Genomic DNA, 18789 nt, shown 5'->3' on the forward strand with positions numbered 1-18789 from the left:
CTTACTAACTTGAATTTTCTCAATCTTAGAGCACTCACACCAATGAGGAGAAAAGTGTACATGAGAAGAAATAATGGTGTAAAAAATACAAATAACCTACACTAATGAGAAGAAATAATTCTCGTCATGGGGAGAAAAAATTTTGCGCATAGGAGAAATGTGGGTGAACAGTGGCATGGTGGGCCCCACAATAACACTGATATACATTTTTTTTTTCAACATTGTATCTTTTTAGTATAAATAATTATTAAAAAAATTATAGTGAAAATAAAAAGGTGGTGTACTGGTGTGTATTGTGGTGGGGTATAGAAAATAGTAGGAGAGATAGTGGTGATGAGTTTTTTTTAAGCATTAATGTTACGGTCTCCGTTTCATATTATTTGCAACGATTTGACATAAGGTAAAGAGGAAAAATGTCTAATCGTTACAAATATTATGAAACGAAGGTAGTATTAAAATGAAGGACAAGACTACTCATGAAAGGCATCTTGAAAATCACAAGCCTAGTGACTCACAAGGTCCTTATGCTTTGTGGATGCCATCTAAATTGATGCACCCGGGTGAGAGGAGCAACGACAAAAAACAACAAAAGGAAAAGGTCATGTCTCCCCCTGGCCTAAGAGTGGTCAACTATGATTTTTGGCCTGGTAAGTCCAGCCCTAACCGGAACACGGACTTGAGTACAAAGGATGAGAGTGATGAGCCAGCGGAAGGTTTTACCCCCACTAACCTTGTGGAAGTGGAATCCGTAGGCTCAAATGAAGATGACCCCATGGCTCTTGAATCCGATGTAGTACAAGTCATCCCCACACTCACACACTCTACTTTTGTTTTCTCCGCCACAAATAGGAAGTATGGAAGGCCTCATAAGTCAAGAATGAAGAATAGGAAAGGTAAATTCTTTTTCAGGTACTGGCATTGCAGGTCCAAGAAGCGCAAAGGAGCAAGCCTTGGGCATCCGAAGACTATGATCTGTGATGAATCTCTGGAACCCTCACACTTGCATTGTTTAACATGTTTTGATGATTGTACCCCCATCCCTTGTTTATATCCTTGTATTAGTTCTGTTAAGAGAGTTAAACTCTCTCCTAATCCTTATCTGTACGCCTTTGGTAGTCCTGAGTCTGTTGGGAGCTAGTCTCCTTTTTCTCCGCTATAAAAAAAAAAGGTAGTATTAAAATAAGGAAAATTTCACATTTGCTACTAGGGAAAGCACCCTATTTCACATTTGCTACCCCTTTAATTTTTTATTTTATATTACTACCACACAAACACCAAAATTTTAGATATCACTACCATTTAACTGATGCCGTTACTATTTCCGTTAGTGGAGCCCAACCACCATCCAACCACCTCACCGCCACCGCTCCTTCTTCAACCACCGTCATTGCCACCATCCAACCTCCATTTCCCATCAACGCCGGCGCCCAAAGAAGCCCACGGCAGCCGCGAATTCCACCAGCAGCCCACCTCCTTCCCAAACGCCACCAACACCTCCTCACCTTCACATAACCACCACCAAGAGCGCACCCATTCTTCCACCACCAAGGCTGTCGAAAACGACCCTTTTTCCAGCCCAGACGACCAAGGCTGCCGAAAATGGCCCCGATCTCAGCCCCCTCCCCTCGAAAACCCAATCCAAACCCCGATTCCAGCCCCCTCCCCTTCAAAACTGCCCCTTCCCCTTGAAAACTCGACCCTAGACCCATTCCGACAGGTCTGGGTTTGGTGGTTCCGGTGGGTGGTGGTCTGGGCTCGTGGGTTTGAGTGGGTTTGTGGGTGGTGGTGGTCTAGGCGGTGGGTTTGTGGGTGGGTTCGTGGGAAAGCACGTGGGTGGTGGTGGTCTGGGTTTGGGGGTTAGGGTGGTGTCGTGGTGGTGGTATGGTGCGTCGCCGGGTTTAGGGGTTACAGTGGTGTCGGTGGTGGTGGTTTCGGGCAGGGAAATAAGGGTTAGGGTTGTCGGTTTTGGGTGGGGAAGGGGGGGTTCGATTCCGACGCCGGCCGCCGCATCTTTGGGCGTTGGCCGCCGGCAGGGGGAGGGGGGAGGGTGGCTGACGGGGAGGGCTAGGGTTTTTGGGTGGCTGACTTTTTTTTTTTGTTTTTTTTTAATTTTTTTTTAATTTATTTTTAAAATTTTTAAAATTTTTTAAATTTTTTTTAAAATAAACTTAACGGAAATCCTAACGGATTCCGTTAAGTGGTAGTGATTACAATAGTTAGCGTGTTTGTGTGGTAGTAATATAAAATAAAAAATTAAAGGGGTAGCAAATGTGAAATAGGGTGCTTTCTCTGGTAGCAAATGTGAAATTTTCCTTAAAATAATTACTCTTGAGGATAAATGGGTGAGAAGAGAGAGAAATTGACTAGGGAGAAAATTTCTTCTCATTGGTGTGAATACTCTCACAGGCTAACCACATACTCCGTCTCAGAGACTCACAGTATCAGTTAGCCGAAGCACACGATATTGTTTTAGTATTTCCATCTCTTGGACTCTTGAGACTTCACTCACTCTTGGTACTTGTTTATCCGGTGCCAACCAACAATAGCGCCAATTACCTCAACATTTTCAAATTTGAAACCATTTCACTCCTCAAAAACTCAAACACACACCTTTGAAACTTTGAGTTTGATGGCCTCACTCCCAGTGGACGATAGAGACCTCGACGACGCCGCATTGTGGGCAGTCATCGACTCCGCTGCCGCGGCTTCTTACTCTTCCTCCTCTCCCACCACCACCGCCTCCACCGTATTCCGTAAACCATCATCAACCCTAAATCACACTCCCAATTTCAAATCTCCTCCCAAGCCTCGATTCGTCAGCAACCCTAATTCTCCTCCATCTATTTCCAAATCTCCCCCAAATTACGCCATTAATGGCTCAATTAGGGTTTCTTCCGATGATGATCATCGCCATTTTCGTCGCCCGCAAAAGATGTCGAGAATTTCCTCCCCTTGTGTTTCTGAGATTACTGAGAGTAGCCCTGATTTGATGCTTGTTAAGCATTTTCCGGTTAATCATCAGCTTTTTTCTTCGCCAAAGCAGCAGATTTCTCCGCAGGTTGAGTATAGAGTTTGCGAAGATAAAGAGAATTTTTCGCATTGTTTGAGTGGTCGTTTTCCTACTGTTTCTCTCTTTAAGGATTATCAAGATGCTGCTATGTCGGTTAGTCTATTTCATCCTTCTTTTTGCTGCTATTTTTGTGTATTTTTAATTATAATTCGAGTAATTTATCTGGTTTTTATGCATTGTTGGAATTTTGTATGAATTAGGTGATTAAGCATTTGTAAGTTATGTGTTCTTTGTTTAAATTTGAATTCTGGATATATGAGCTAGTATTTGTTCAGTTATATGGAGTTTCCAGCGGGTTTTTGATGAATTATATTTAATGGTTTTTGTGAAATTAAGACGATTGTTTATTTTCATTTGGAAGTGTGAACAAATTTTAGTATAGTAATTTTAAATTTATTTTACTGACAATGTTTTTTTGAACTGGTTGTGTGTATCAACAGATTACAAAGTACTCGGGGTTTTACTTGAGCTAATTTGGTGTATTCAATAGATTTGCAGATGGACTTTATTTTTGTGCATCATTTATGCTGTTAGAGAATTAGTGGTTTGATCAAGCTAATATAAGATATAAACACAACTGAGGCAAGCAAGTAGAATTTTAGGCTGTATGCAAAATTGTATGGAAGTGGAATGCATACTTTGAATTAAGTTGTTTGAATCCTTGCAATTTCCTCACCATGGTGGTTTTCCTATTTTCAAATTTACTCGAAAGTCAGGATGTCCCCTAAGGTTAGAGGTTGTGTTGGGTTGATGCTTCACTACAATAAGTAGATCTATTAAGTTTGCTATATCTAATAAGGGCTGCAAGGAAATTATGTTGAGGCAATGACACGATTCTGAAGGATTATATATGCAGTGATTGGTATGTCGGTTACTCTGTAGACTTGGCATATGACACCAACACAATAGCTTCACTAACTTGGACTTTCATATGACACCAAAGAGAATGTCGGTTGGACTTGAAAGTCTAAGTGAAACTATTGTGTTGGTGTCATATGCCTAGTCTACTTGTGTAAGACAATAGGTGTTGACTTTGAGGTACATATAATTATGCATGTAGATGTTAAAGCTTGTTGGAGAAGCTTTGCATTAATTTCATATATATATGTGCTGTGAGTTTATGCAAGGGTAAGAAGAAGAGGAAATTAGGAGAGCTAAAGTTGTAGGCTTGTAGTAGTGATGAAGTGATGGAGAGGCAAACACATTATTGGTGTGAGGGGTATTTTTACAATTAGTTTAAGTATCATGTTGAGAGTACTAGTGTAGACTCCTCCTAAATATACAGTGTATCTAATATTATAATTGTGGTGGTGATCATTGTACCACTGAAATTATTGCTAGTAAAGTTGTTTTTGTCCTTGGAGATTGATACCGTGATTTTTCCCGTTATTGTTGCGGAGGGGTTTTTACATAAAAATATTGTGTGTTGTTTTTGTTGTTTCATGTTTTCTTATTTTTCCCGATTGCTCTGTCCTTAACAACTTGCTACACACCTCTTAGGCATGCAGTTTTAGGACGTGATTGGTGGAGGTAAACGAGCGATTTTATCAAAATAATTTTTGCACAAGGATTAGAAAAAGGGTTAGGTATCATGTCTAAAATATTTTTGAATAAGTTGTCCGTTTACATTATACAATCTTGATTCCAAAGTGCGTCCACAAGACAGTGTTGCAAGTGAATAAAAATGGAGGAAGTAATACTTCTGTGATCTAATTGGCCACCTTGAGCAATCTTAGAGAAATATTTGGCTCTTGAGAATCATCATTTTGAATAGTTTTTGTAATATTGATTTGGTTGAGTGATGGACAACTTTGTTTTGTTTTATTAATAAATTCAGCATGATTATCTTAGTGACAAGGGCATGTTGTAACTTAGTTTAGATATGGGAAATGTTTAGCCTATAGAACTTTTGTGTATCAATCAATCAATCAATCAATCAATCAAAGCCTTAATCCCATAAGTGGGGTCGGCTGACATGAACCAAATTTGATTATTCCGAGTAGTCATTGACATAAATCTTCCTCCTCAATCCCTTACGATCCAATGCTTCATCCTCATGTGTATCTTCTTATAGAAATGTTGCCTTGAATCATTTCTATTGATGTGTGCGTTATGGTCTGTCTGTATCCTATCATAATCTAATTGTAGCTCCTGACTATCCTATTACTCTTATTCTTCTTAGAGAAATCAAGTTTATACCAACTTCAATTATACCAAAGCTAATTAAATATTGCATACACAAAAAGAGCATCTGGGTGGGTGTTGAGCATGTCATACTTTTCAACTTTTGATAATTGGTTTTGATTCATTAATAGCATGAAACACATTCCATGCTAATTTCTAACTGTTATCTCTCTTGCCCTTAAACTTTTGATCAAGGGCTCTTATAATGTAGATGAAAGGTTTTATGCTATTTTTTTTTAGTCCTCTTTATACTTCTGATCTATTTTTGGTAATGACCAGGTTCTTGAGAAGTCAGATTATACTATTATATCCGGAAGTCCTTTTATCAAAAAGTCAGGTATGGATTAAAAAGCAATTTTCTACAACCTTTTATCATCCTATTTGAGTAGTTTGTGAAAGTATGAACCTCTGATGTGATGTGTAGGTTGGAGGAAGATAGCATTTTACTTCAATGTCTCATTCGAAATAAGAGATAAGAACATTGAATTTGATGAGAATCGTAATGTTCAGCGTGCTGAATTTGTAGTTCGTGCTTATATGCAGTAAGTATACTCAAATTTCATGTGTTTGAATAGCTGCAGTGACTCATTAACATATATATTAATAGTCTATCTTACAACCAATTTTGATCTATACAAGGGGAGGTAGGTTTTCTGATGGGTGGGGTTCCTGTGAACGGCGGGAGAAGAAGTTTATGAAACCCAATAATGACATACCTAGTACTGCAGAAACTAGAGCCAAAAATAAGGCTTGCCAGGTATGCCTTCAACTCTCTTACTGTTTCTTTTTGTAATTCCAACAAATTATGACCTGTCTATAGTGCATTCGTCTTGTGTATTGAGATTGTCATCAATTGCCTTCCCTTTTCTCATTTCCCCCTCTTGTTCCTACTTTGGTTGTTTAATGGGGTGTTGACGATCTATTACATGGTTGCCTTGTTCTTTTTCACCAAATTTCATGGCTTTTAAACAGCCTCACTGGATGCATCGTTCTCACTGTATTCTCTTAGCACTTTCATTATCATACCCTGTGATTTGTGTAGCAACATAGATTTACTTCTGTATGTCAACAGTGTCACTTCCACTTCCCTGGGTCATACCCCTTGTGGCTGCTTATGCTTCACAGATAGATGGATATACATTAAGGTGGTTGAGCCCCCTATGGTTTATCCAGCAAATGTGCTGCTCTGTGGCTGTTGAATTTTTATAAAAATTGTTTTCCTCTTTTAAAGTAATGATCAATGTTGATCCTCGCATGCTATGGACCTATAGTGTTTTGAGTGTTAGTTTACACTTTACAGGCAGTCCGGGACATCAACACTGATTGAGTAGCGTACTTTTCTGGATGTCCAGTCCTTGTAAATAGAGTTCAGGTACAGGCTGTCGACTACTTGGTTTCTGATACCAATTCTTAAGATGGTGACTAAAGCTTTCACAAAATATTACTACTTCTAAGATAGGTTCTGCTCCACTTTGAAGCCTCTTTGGCTGAAGCCATTAAGGATTTCCCTGTCCTCTACCAGAGGTTCCATGTTTAATACTTCCTTCGTCATTTTTTCATTTTTTTTAAATTATTTTTAAAGTTGACACGTTCCTTATATCATGTTTGCTAACTCTAAACTTTAACGATTAATATCTCTAATTATCAACATGTAAAAGTTATAAAAAGTTGATATTGATATTACATACTACCTCTGTTAATAGTTTTGTGCAACTTTGGGGCTTGACACGGTCACCAATGCAAAATTTGATAATGGTGATTAATGTATTATAAGGGTATGTAATTAAGGTAGAGAGTGATAATAATCAAACACCCACTGCCACCACCAAACCAGCCAACAACACCCATACCACCTTCATCAACACCACCGCCGCCTTCAACGCCGGCGTCACCACCACTACTACCACCCCCACGAAACCACCACCACCACTCCCCACGAAACCCATCCACCATCACTTCCCACGAAACCACCACCACACCCCACGAAACCCACCACCAACACTCCCACGAAACCACCACCACTCCACACGAAACCCACCACCAACACTCCCACGAAACCACAACCATTTCCACAAACCCACCACCACCAACCCCACGAAACCCATCCACCACCACTTCCCACGAAACCCATCCACCACCACCAACCCCACGAAACCACCACCACTTCCGACAAAACCCACCACCACCAACCCCACGAAACCCCACAAAATCCCACCACGAAACCCCACGAAATCCCGAAGAAATCCCACCGCAAAAGCCCGACGAAATCCCAAACAAAAACCACCCCAAAATCCCAGAAATCTTAAGAAATTATTGATGTTGAAGAGAGAGAAAGAAGATCTATAAAAAATTCAAAGAGATAATTGATTGAAAGAGGAGAGAGAAAACATGGGGAAAGATGATGATGAAGATGAAGATGGTTTTGGGTTTCTTGAATTGAAGATGAAGAGTTAATAAATTAGATTGGGTTGGTTGGGGTGAGAATTGGGTGAGAATTAGTGTTTAATTAAATCTGATTATAGTTAAAAATTGTGTTTTAATTTTTTAAATGAGGGTAAAAATGACATTTGACTAGTTTTTTTTGACTAAAAGAGGAATGAAATTTTTTTGTTGCACATAATGCTTAGCGGACAAAAATGGCAAAAGTTGCACATAACTATTAACGGAGGTAGTACATTAAGACTGTTCCAATAAGATCTCACATGATTATGTTTTATCATAGCTATAAATCAATCAATCAATCAATCAATCAATCAAAGCCTTAATCCCAAAAGTGGGGTCGGCTAACATGAACCAAATTTGATTATTCCGTGTAGTCATCAACATAAATCTTTCTCCTCCATCCCTTACGATCCAAAACTTCATCCTCACGTAAATCCATGCACTTCATATCCTTCCTCACTCCTTCCAACCAAGTCATCTTTGGTCTCCCTCTTCCTCGTTTAATCCCTCCATGGTCCCACTCTTCCACTCTTCGCACCGGTGCACCCTCGGGTCTCCGTCTTACATGTCCAAACCAACGCAGACGATTTTCCCTTAATTTATCTACAATGCCCGCCACACCTACTTTCTTGCGAATAACCTCATTTCTGATTCTATCTCTTAAAGTGTTTCCACACATCCACCTTAACATGCGCATTTCCGTAACCTCCATCTTTTTAATATGCTCTTTCTTAGAAGCCCAACATTCTGTACCATAGAGCAACACTGGTCTTATGGCAGTCCTGTAGAATTTTCCCTTCAACTTTAAGGGAATGCTGCGGTCGCATAGCACTCCCGTGGCCGCTCTCCATTTAAGCCACCCTGACTTAATCCTGTGGGTCACGTCTTGATCAATGTCACCATTCTTCTGGATGATCGACCCTAGGTACTTAAAACATTCACTCATGGTCAAATCCTTTCCATCCAAACTCACCACTTCATTGCTTGTCCCCCTCTGAGTGCCAAAACGACATACCAAATATTCAGTCTTACTCCGACTTAGCTTAAACCCTCTAGATTCCAACCTTTGCCTCCATTGCTCCAACTTGACATTAACCCCATCCTTAGTCTCATCCACCAAAACGATATCATCTGCGAACAGCATACACCATGGAACCTCATCTTGAATTGGTCTAGTTAATTCGTCTAGAACCGTTGCAAAAAGAAAAGGGCTTAATGCAGACCCTTGATGCAATCCGATTGTAATAGGGAAATCTTTTGTCAACCCTCCGCATGTCCTCACATTTGTTGACACATCCCGATACATATCCTTAACTAGGTCTACATACCTTCGTGGGATACCTTTCTTCAACATTGCCCACCAAAGTATCTCTCTTGGCACCTTGTCATATGCCTTCTCTAAATCAATAAAGACCATATGAAGATCTTTCTTCTTTACCCTATAAAACTCCATCATTTGTCTTATCAAATGGATTGCCTCCATAGTAGATCTCCCAGGCATAAAACCAAATTGGTTATCTGAAATGCTTGTGCATGCCCTCAACCTTTGTTCAATCACCCTTTCCCACAACTTCATAGTATGGCTCATAAGCTTAATTCCTCGATAGTTAGAACAATCTTGAGCGTCTCCTTTGTTTTTATAAACCGGGACCAAGGTGCTCTTCCTCCAATCTTGTGGGATCCTTGTAGCCGTCCATATCTTGTTGAAAAGGTTTGTTAACCAATCAATACCAATCTTACCCAAACACCTCCACACCTCTATCGGTACCCCATCAGGGCCAACCGCCTTCTTAGGTTTCATCTTCCTCAGTGCAATCTCCACCTCTACTCTCCTAATCCTTCGCACATACTCCATGTTGATTTCTTCATCACTCATAGAGGTATCTCCTATCACAACTCCATTACTTCCATTAAATAATTCATCGAAGTACCCCTTCCACCTGTCCTTGATGCCCTCCTCTTGCACTAGGACCATTTGGTTCTTATCTTTGACACACTTCACCATGCCAATATCCTTCCTTGCCTCTTGTCTTCTCTTTGCCATCTTATAAATGATCCTTTCTCCCTCCTTGGAATCAAGCTTTTCATAAACCTCCTGATATGCCTTTTCTTTTGCTTGGCGAACAGCTGCCTTTGCCTTACTCTTAGCCTCCTTATACGCTGCAAAGGTTTCATCACTCCTACATTTTCCTAAGGCTTGATAGCATTCCCTTTTTTGCTTAATTACTGCTTTCACCTCTTCATTCCACCACGAAGTATCTCTCTGTACCGAAGTTCTTCCCCTTACTTCCCCTAAGACCTCTTTGGCCACTCTTAGGAAACAGTTCTTCATTCGTAACCAGGTCATGTCCGGATCCACCTCTCCATCCCAATCCGCTTCTTCAATTACCTTTTCTGTAAAAACCTTAGCTTTTGCATCCCTTAGGGTCCACCATCTTATCCTTGGTTCTTCTTGTCTAACTTTTTTCTTCGCCTTCTCTTTCAGACGAATAGTCATTACCAATAGCCGGTGTTGGGTGACCACACTCTCCCCTGGGATAACCTTACAGTTTATGCAACTTTGTCTATCTATGCTCCTTGTGAGCAGGAAGTCTATTTGAGTTGCATTTGCTCCATTCCGAAAAGTTATCAAGTGTGAATCCCTCTTCTTAAACCAAGTATTAGCCAAAATTAAATCATATGATTGGGCAAAATCCATAATAGCTTCACCACCGGCGTCCCTCTGCCCATACCCAAAGCCTCCATGGACACTCTCATAGCCATCTCGGCTCGCCCCAACGTGCCCATTTAGATCCCCTCCAATATATAACTTCTCTGAGTGGTGGACACCCTGCACCACCTCGTCTAGGTCCTCCCAAAATTGTCGTTTCTCTTCTGCATCTAAACCCACTTGGGGAGCATAAGCACTGATAACATTCACAATCTCCTTGCCACATAGCAACTTCAGCCTTATCAACCTATCGTTCTTCCGATAGACCTCGATCACCTCTTTTGCCAACCTCTCATCGAGAACCACACCAACTCCGTTCCTAGCTCCACCATTCCTTGTTCTGTGGCTCGTTTCTTGCCCAACATACCATACCTTATACCCCAAAACCAAGCCTCGAGCTCCTTCTCCTGTCCATCTTGTCTCTTGGAGGCACATGATGTTCACGCGTCGTCTTTTCATTACTTCTACCAATTCTGCTGATTTTCCCGTAAGAGACCCCACATTCCAAGAACCAATCCGCAAACTAAATTCTTTTCTCCCACGCTCCCTCCTGATCCCAACTCCAAGTCCTTGATTATTTGACACCACAATTGGGCAATATGGCGCGTCGCTTCTGGGCGACGACCTAGCAACCCTTACATACTTATCACTGCACCCGGGTCTGGGAAGTGCAGCGCGTCGCTCAGTAGGGAACGCCCCAATGGCACGCCCTTGCTCATTTGACACCACACTCGGGCAATGTGGCGCGTCGCTTCTGGGCGACGACCTAGCAACCCTTGCATACTTATCACTACACCCGGGTCTAGGAAGTGCAGCGCGTCGCTGAGTAGGGAACGCCCCCACGAAAATATCTGTTTGGCTCATGTCATGGGATGTGACGAAGTTTTATACTGGCTGTCACTGGCCTACCGTAACCCTCCTCCTTTATCCAGGCTTGGGACTGGCAGCGGGAAACCCACTGCTATAAATCACTAAAGGTAAATCAAAGTAAGGTTTGTGAATAGTATCAAAAGTCAAAACATATCAACTATAACAAAATTGAGGAAGTTTATAATCTTTTGCAACATAAGGTCCACATGATTGTGATGTACAAGGGAGATGCAATTAAGACAGAATTGGGATAGAAAAATGTTACTTTTACCTAGCTTGCTAATATGGACTCTTATCACCTAAAATATACTTAATGAAGATAATTTAAAGAAAAGTGATATTTTGTCAAAGTTAATTCCAAGGGCTAGGGCAGGAGGCTTGACTTGCCAACTTATTCCATTGATTCCTTAAGAATGCGTCCCTGTTTTAGACCCTTTTTAATTTCTTTGTGTTGGAGGCCGGGAGTTAGGTTGACAATGCTTTTAAACTAGGGAAGTGATTTAAATTTCTATTGTATATTGCTTTTAGAAACATCTTGCCTAAAGGTGGAAAAATACGGTTTCCCATCTATATTGCTCTATACAAGAGATTACTCTTACCTACTCAATATCAAATAGGCCATATCTGATTAACCATTAAGCTACCGGTCTACGAATCGATTTTCATCAATAATTTTCTGTTTGAGGAGCGAATCTTAACAAGTTCTTTTCCTTACCTTTTTAAAATATAGTTAAGCTAACGCTCAACGGCGTTTTTATCTTGCTTCAAACTTAGTTTAAGACAACTTGGTAAGTGACATTATTCCATTCTAGATTACCTTTTATCTAAATTAATGTTCCTTAGAAAACTAGTGAATTATTGACTTGATTCCCAGCATCTCATGGTACAAATATCATATCTAGCTTTGAATACGTGCCTTAAAAGCACTTTGAGCTATTTAACTTGTATAAAGCCTCTAAATATCCAATATAAACACTAGATAGCATCTAAAGAATTGTTCATCATTTTTATGAGTACTTGAATTTTATATTAACATTTTTTTTAAAAAAATATTTAAACAAGTGTTTGAAAAAATTACATGAAAATTTAGTTTTGAAATCTTGTAACTACTCACAATCTAAGACTTCTAAGGGAATCTTCTAGATTATTTCCATGATATTAGGAAAAGAGATTAGTTATGCGGGGTCTTGTGCTCTAAGAATATCAAATTTTGAATTTTAGTTACTAAAATGTAATGAGAGATGTTATAGGTCAACGACCTTCACAATCAATATTGTACATAAAAATGAAACGAATGGAATATATAAGTAAACACTAATTTTATGTTTTTTTTTAATGTATTTGTTATTATTATTTTTTTTTTCTATTCTATCATTGGAATATTAAAATTGCAATTTTTTCATTGGTAATGATACTTAATAGGGTCTAGTCCATAAGTGATGTTTAGTTATCAAAGTCTCCATTCTAAATCAACTTCTTGCCTCCCTACTCCCAAAAGGAAAAAAGCTTTGACAAAGCTTTTTTAGTTTATCTAGGTGTTACATATTTTAATTAATATAACAACAACAATAACAACAAAGTCTTATTCCAAAAATGATTTGGGGTTGGCTAACATGAATTGTCATTAGGAACCGTAAGATGCAAAGAAGGGGACATAACAAGATAGTTAGTTGAAAGAGTTTGAAAAAAGATGAGTAAAGTGAGAAAAAGATTGAAGAAATATTAGAGAGTTTTAAAAGAGAACCAAGAGTAAAATTCAAGAAAGTTTTAAAGGAATAGTTAAAGCATTGGATTAAAAAAAACATAAAGGTTTGAGAAAACTTTAGCAAAGGAAATCAATACATTTTATAAAACGCTAGCAGGATTAAATAATAAAAGTACTCATGTCACTCAATCCTTAAAGCACTCATGTCATTCAATACATTTTATACTCATCCAAGTTTTCTTAGGTCTTTTCCTACCTATCGCGATCTGAACGCTTTGCAATTCTTTAAGCCTCCAAACCATTTTAAGCGAATCTCCTCATCTTGTACTCAATCAATGTAACCCCTACTTTCTTCCTAATCATCTCATTCCTCAGCCGATCGTTTCGTGTATGGCCACACATCCATCGCAATATATGCATCTCCGCCACATTCATATTATGCACATAGTAATGCTTTACTACCCAACTTTCTATACCATATAACAAAGCAGGCCTTATTGCAGTTTAGTAGAATTTCCTTTTTGATCTATGGGGCACGTCAGAATCACATTAATAACTTGTCTCACTCTTCCACTTTAACCAACCTGCTCTATATCTCACTGTTTCTCACACTGCTCAACTTACATTCCAAATATTCGTCTTACTTTTGCTCTATTCAAGCCACGAGACTTCAAAGTCTGTCTCCACAATTTCAACTTACTTTCCACACCTTTTTTCGTCTCATTAATCAACACAATATCGTCAGTAAACATCATGCACCATATTGTATCATCTTGAATTGAATTCGTCAATTTAATATCCATGATTATAGCATAAAGAAAAGGACTAAGTATAGAATTTTGATGAATATATAAACAAATATTGTTATTTAAAATGTTCTTGAATTTATCTAAATTTTTATTGTATACAATCAGCTAATGACCACTTAACATTCTTAGTGAAAAAAAGAAATTATACTTAGGCCCCGTGCACTTAACCTTATTTTTGCTGAAGTATCTAAATTTTTATTGTATACAATAAGCTAATAACCACTTACCATTATTTTAACTTAAATTATTTTTACTTAATATTATTTTTGTAAGGTGAAGTGAATAGGGCCTTAAGCTATGCATTTAGTAACTCAATAGATCACACACATACAACCTTATTTGATTCTTTTGAGTTGTGCATTGCAATACAAGTACATACTAAACTATGTACTAGAGCCTTAGTTGTATTTATTTATTTATTAATTAATTAATTAATTTTTTTTTTATTATTACTAGTACTACCAAATGGAGTAATCAATAAATTTATTTTTAATTTTTGTCGAGGGATGTCTTGTTTTTCCTAGTAGTTCAAAAGCTGGGACTTAGGAAGACATGATTCTATTGCAATGAAATTATTAACAACAAGAAAAGACTAGGAGACAATGTGAATTATTATTACTAATTTAAAATTGTTGCACCATATTTTGTTCTTGGAACTATAAATTAAACAAAATTATGGCATTTCCTTATGTGGTAAGCTTATTATAGCAAAAAGGAGGAAATACAAGCTTATCACTTAGATAAATATTGCTTTGATATTCTATTGCATGTTCATCGAGTGGCAATGGGGTGGATAAGTTGCTTTAATATCCACGCAACTACAATAAAACCCAATTTCCTCACTCTTTGTACACCGCGCGAAAACCAACATTCGTGTAAGAAAGTTAGAGCCATTTGATATCCTTCTTGTGCACATGAAACATCGATATTCTTACAATGGAGGAAGGAAAGCTCACCAACCCATTGACGTTAGCTACTTAGCCATGCCCTTTACTTCTTCCTTTTTTCTTAGGGATTTCATTTGTTGGTGTTAGTGAAGTCTCCATTGAAGCAACTTGAAGAAGGTGAAAAAGAAGATGAAGGTGGGTCTGCTAGAGATCAAAGGAGGAAGAAGAAGATGAAGGTGGATAGGAATAGAAGGAAGAAGTAGATGTAAAAGATGAAGGTGGGTGAAGGAAGGATGAAGAAGGTGGGTGAAGGAAGGATGAAGAAGATGACGGTTAGTTAACGGTAGACGGCGATAAGGCAAATTACAAAAATGAAGATGACGGTTAGTTGACGGTGGACGGCGAGAAGGCAAATTACAAAAATGTCCTTCATTTTATACAGGAAATTATGCACTTACCTCTTGATTGAACATCAAATGTTTATCAAGGTGATAAACTTGGGTCTAGGGATGGCAACGGGTCGGACTCGGAGTGGATTATGCAAAATTCGAATCCGACCCAACAGGAAGTCGGAGGCTAAATCCGACTCCGACTTCGAGAATCCGACTTATTCGACCTCCGACTCCGATCCGATCTGACTTCGAGTTTTTTTCCGTTATTCAATATACTTTGAGAAATTGGGCTATTTGGGCCTTTACAACCCACACCAAATGCCACCATGACCCACACCAAAATTCACGATTTATCGAAGTCGGATAATCCGTCAGAGTCGGATATTTCTCGGAGTCGGTTTTTTTTTCTCGGATTTTTTGTAGGATCCGACTCCGACCCTCCTCCGACTCGGAGTCGGATTATTTTAACGGAGTCGAACTCGGATTACTTTTTCTCGGACTCGGAGCGGATTTTTTACCTCGGATCGGGGCGGAGTAGGGTCGGATCCGGACTAGATTGCCATCCCTACTTGGGTCGGCTTGGCAAATAGACCATATTGCTCCTCTTTTCATTTCGATAAATTACTCTTTCTTTACTTTGTCTCTCTTCATTCTATCCATTTTCTCCTGCCGTAACTGCCAACAATTATAACCAAACTTGGCCTTGTTGTCACCCCAACATCATCGTTAGCACTACTAGTGTCCTCCCCTTTTCCCACAACCTACTGTCTCACACCTTCACCCAACCTGAACTTCTGAAGAGTCGAAATTCCCCCAACCATTAGCTTATTGAAAACCGTTCTAAACTTCCTCTCTGTTTCACGGCTTAAGTGATGAGTTAAATTAGAATCTGTAGTTGTTGACCTTAGGTTTAAGACTTAAAATAGCATTGGTAAAATCCAAGCACCAGGGTCTCAACTTTGATGCCTTTAGTTTGGATAAAGTGCATGTATATTCAATCAATCGCTGTCTTATGAGGTGAGATTATCTTATCTCCTTATTGATAACCAACATCTTGCTCTCTATGCAACTTAACGTTTTTAGTAAGCAGTAACAGAAACTATGATGTTTCAAACTATATCATTTTCCATTTTTTTTTTTTTTTTTGTTAAAAAAATTCATGATCTGCAGAAAGTAAAAACTAGTTAGGAGTATTAATTGAATTAGTGATAGGAGGAGATAAGAGTTGGAGCATATAGCTAGATATTTGTTTGGACTTTGAACCATATTACAGCTTTGGAGCTGGCTTTTGGAATCTTTTGGCTCTAAATGAATGAATTACATTGAGCCATTCTTTTAAAATGTCTATGCTTAAAGGTAAAAAATATTATTTGATTACTGTCTCTGCGTAGAATTCAGACTAATGGCCATGAATGCTGGATACGCTTCAGCCCAAGTAATTCTTGGTCTATACTTCTTTGGTTTCTTTTTAATGGACATGTTTTGACTTTAGGGACTATTCACAAAAGTTACTTTTGACTCAATTTGTGATTTATATTTGAGAAATATCATAGTCAAGTAAGGCTTTGTTAGATTTGTCTCAACGAATATTTTGAAATCAACGAATATTTAGAAAATACCGAATTTTGTAATATTGGTTATTGATAATTGAAGAAATTAATATTTGAAATTATGTGTTAGCAAAAGTGTTTAAAAGAAGAGTGTCAACTCTATGTTAAGGATATGTATCCCACGAAGGTATGTAGACCTAGTTAAGGATATGTATCGGGATGTGTCAACAAATGTGAGGACATGCGGAGGGTTGACAAAAGATTTCCCTATTACAATCGGATTGCATCAAGGGTCTGCATTAAGCCCTTTTCTTTTTGCAACGGTTCTAGACGAATTAACTAGACCAATTCAAGATGAGGTTCCATGGTGTATGCTGTTCGCAGATGATATCGTTTTGGTGGATGAGACTAAGGATGGGGTTAATGTCAAGTTGGAGCAATGGAGGCAAAGGTTGGAATCTAGAGGGTTTAAGCTAAGTCGGAGTAAGACTGAATATTTGGTATGTCGTTTTGGCACTCAGAGGGGGACAAGCAATGAAGTGGTGAGTTTGGATGGAAAGGATTTGACCATGAGTGAATGTTTTAAGTACCTAGGGTCGATCATCCAGAAGAATGGTGACATTGATCAAGACGTGACCCACAGGATTAAGTCAGGGTGGCTTAAATGGAGAGCGGCCACGGGAGTGCTATGCGACCGCAGCATTCCCTTAAAGTTGAAGGGAAAATTCTACAGGACTGCCATAAGACCAGTGTTGCTCTATGGTACAGAATGTTGGGCTTCTAAGAAAGAGCATATTAAAAAGATGGAGGTTACGGAAATGCGCATGTTAAGGTGGATGTGTGGAAACACTTTAAGAGATAGAATCAGAAATGAGGTTATTCGCAAGAAAGTAGGTGTGGCGGGCATTGTAGATAAATTAAGGGAAAATCGTCTGCGTTGGTTTGGACATGTAAGACGGAGACCCGAGGGTGCACCGGTGCGAAGAGTGGAAGAGTGGGACCATGGAGGGATTAAACGAGGAAGAGGGAGACCAAAGATGACTTGGTTGGAAGGAGTGAGGAAGGATATGAAGTGCATGGATTTACGTGAGGATGAAGTTTTGGATCGTAAGGGATGGAGGAGAAAGATTTATGTTGATGACTACACGGAATAATCAAATTTGGTTCATGTTAGCCGACCCCACTTTTGGGATTAAGGCTTTGATTGATTGATTGATTGATTGATTGTCAACTCTATGTTAACATGTTTGTGGAGGATATCCCATCTTAATAATTGACATGTGTTTATTTTATAGTAGTCAACAAAGATAGTGTATGCTAAAGGATTTTTAGCTTATGCTTCATGTGAACATATGATGTTCAGGCAGTCAAACACCACTAAATTTCTATCTGTTAATATTTTTGTCTATTGAATAGATATAACATTATTTTATATTCAATGGAGAAAAGATAGAAAAGTAGGGTGGGATGGGATGGGATGGGATGGGATGGGATGGGATGAGAGATTTATATATGGTCACTTGTCCCCTATAAATGAAATGCTTTGTTGTGCTGAGTTCTGTATCTAAAAACATGCTTTAACAACATGCTTACCAAAGAGCTAATTTACTTGTTATTTCTGCAGGACCTGATAGGGATTGGGCAATATCGACCTGGTAAGCCATAGCCGTTCTCCCAATCTGTCGTAGTCCTAGCTATTGTGGAGGCATTCCTTAACCAAAAATGTTGCCCACCCCGGGGCTGAAACAGTAAAATAGTATTAAAGAAACTCTGTTGTACTGATTGAAGTGTTAAAGAAACAACCCAATCGAAAGTTCATCAGTAAGAAGCATATGGCGCCTCTTGCCTTTTGTTATAGTACAGTGGGCTTATATGTTGAACAAAACATTCCCACAATGGCTTCTTGCGGGTAGTCATCATAAATACAGTATCAGATAGTCCCTCGGAAAGCATACATAAGAGTTGCTCTGTTATTCACAGAGTAATTTTGTTAAGTCTCTTGGCTGTGAAGTAGTTTTCGAGCTGGTAGCTGAGCAGGCTTATTTTTAATTTTTTTATACATAAAATATAATTCCATGTAAAAGTGGTGTTCATATCAATTACTATGCAAGTGTTACTTATTTGCTTTCAAAAAACTCTTTTGAGCTAATATATCATATCACATCACCTC

The 18789-nt window shown here is 38.8% G+C and overlaps 1 protein-coding gene across 1 annotated transcript; it reads left to right on the forward strand.

Annotated features, from left to right (window-relative positions):
* Positions 1-2338: 2338 nt before the first annotated feature.
* LOC145616902 (uncharacterized) lies at positions 2339-18707 on the forward strand. Its single transcript, XM_081671619.1, has 6 exons — positions 2339-2444; positions 2499-3163; positions 5534-5591; positions 5679-5796; positions 5894-6011; positions 18244-18707. The coding sequence occupies exons 1-6, from the start codon at positions 2339-2341 to the stop codon at positions 18283-18285; spliced, it is 1107 nt and encodes a 368-aa protein (XP_081527745.1). The 3' UTR covers positions 18286-18707.
* Positions 18708-18789: the final 82 nt, after the last annotated feature.

This window comes from Chenopodium album, chromosome 26, assembly GCF_948465745.1.
Source record: "Chenopodium album chromosome 26, dcCheAlbu1.1, whole genome shotgun sequence".
In the NCBI taxonomy this organism is placed as follows: domain Eukaryota; kingdom Viridiplantae; phylum Streptophyta; class Magnoliopsida; order Caryophyllales; family Amaranthaceae; genus Chenopodium; species Chenopodium album.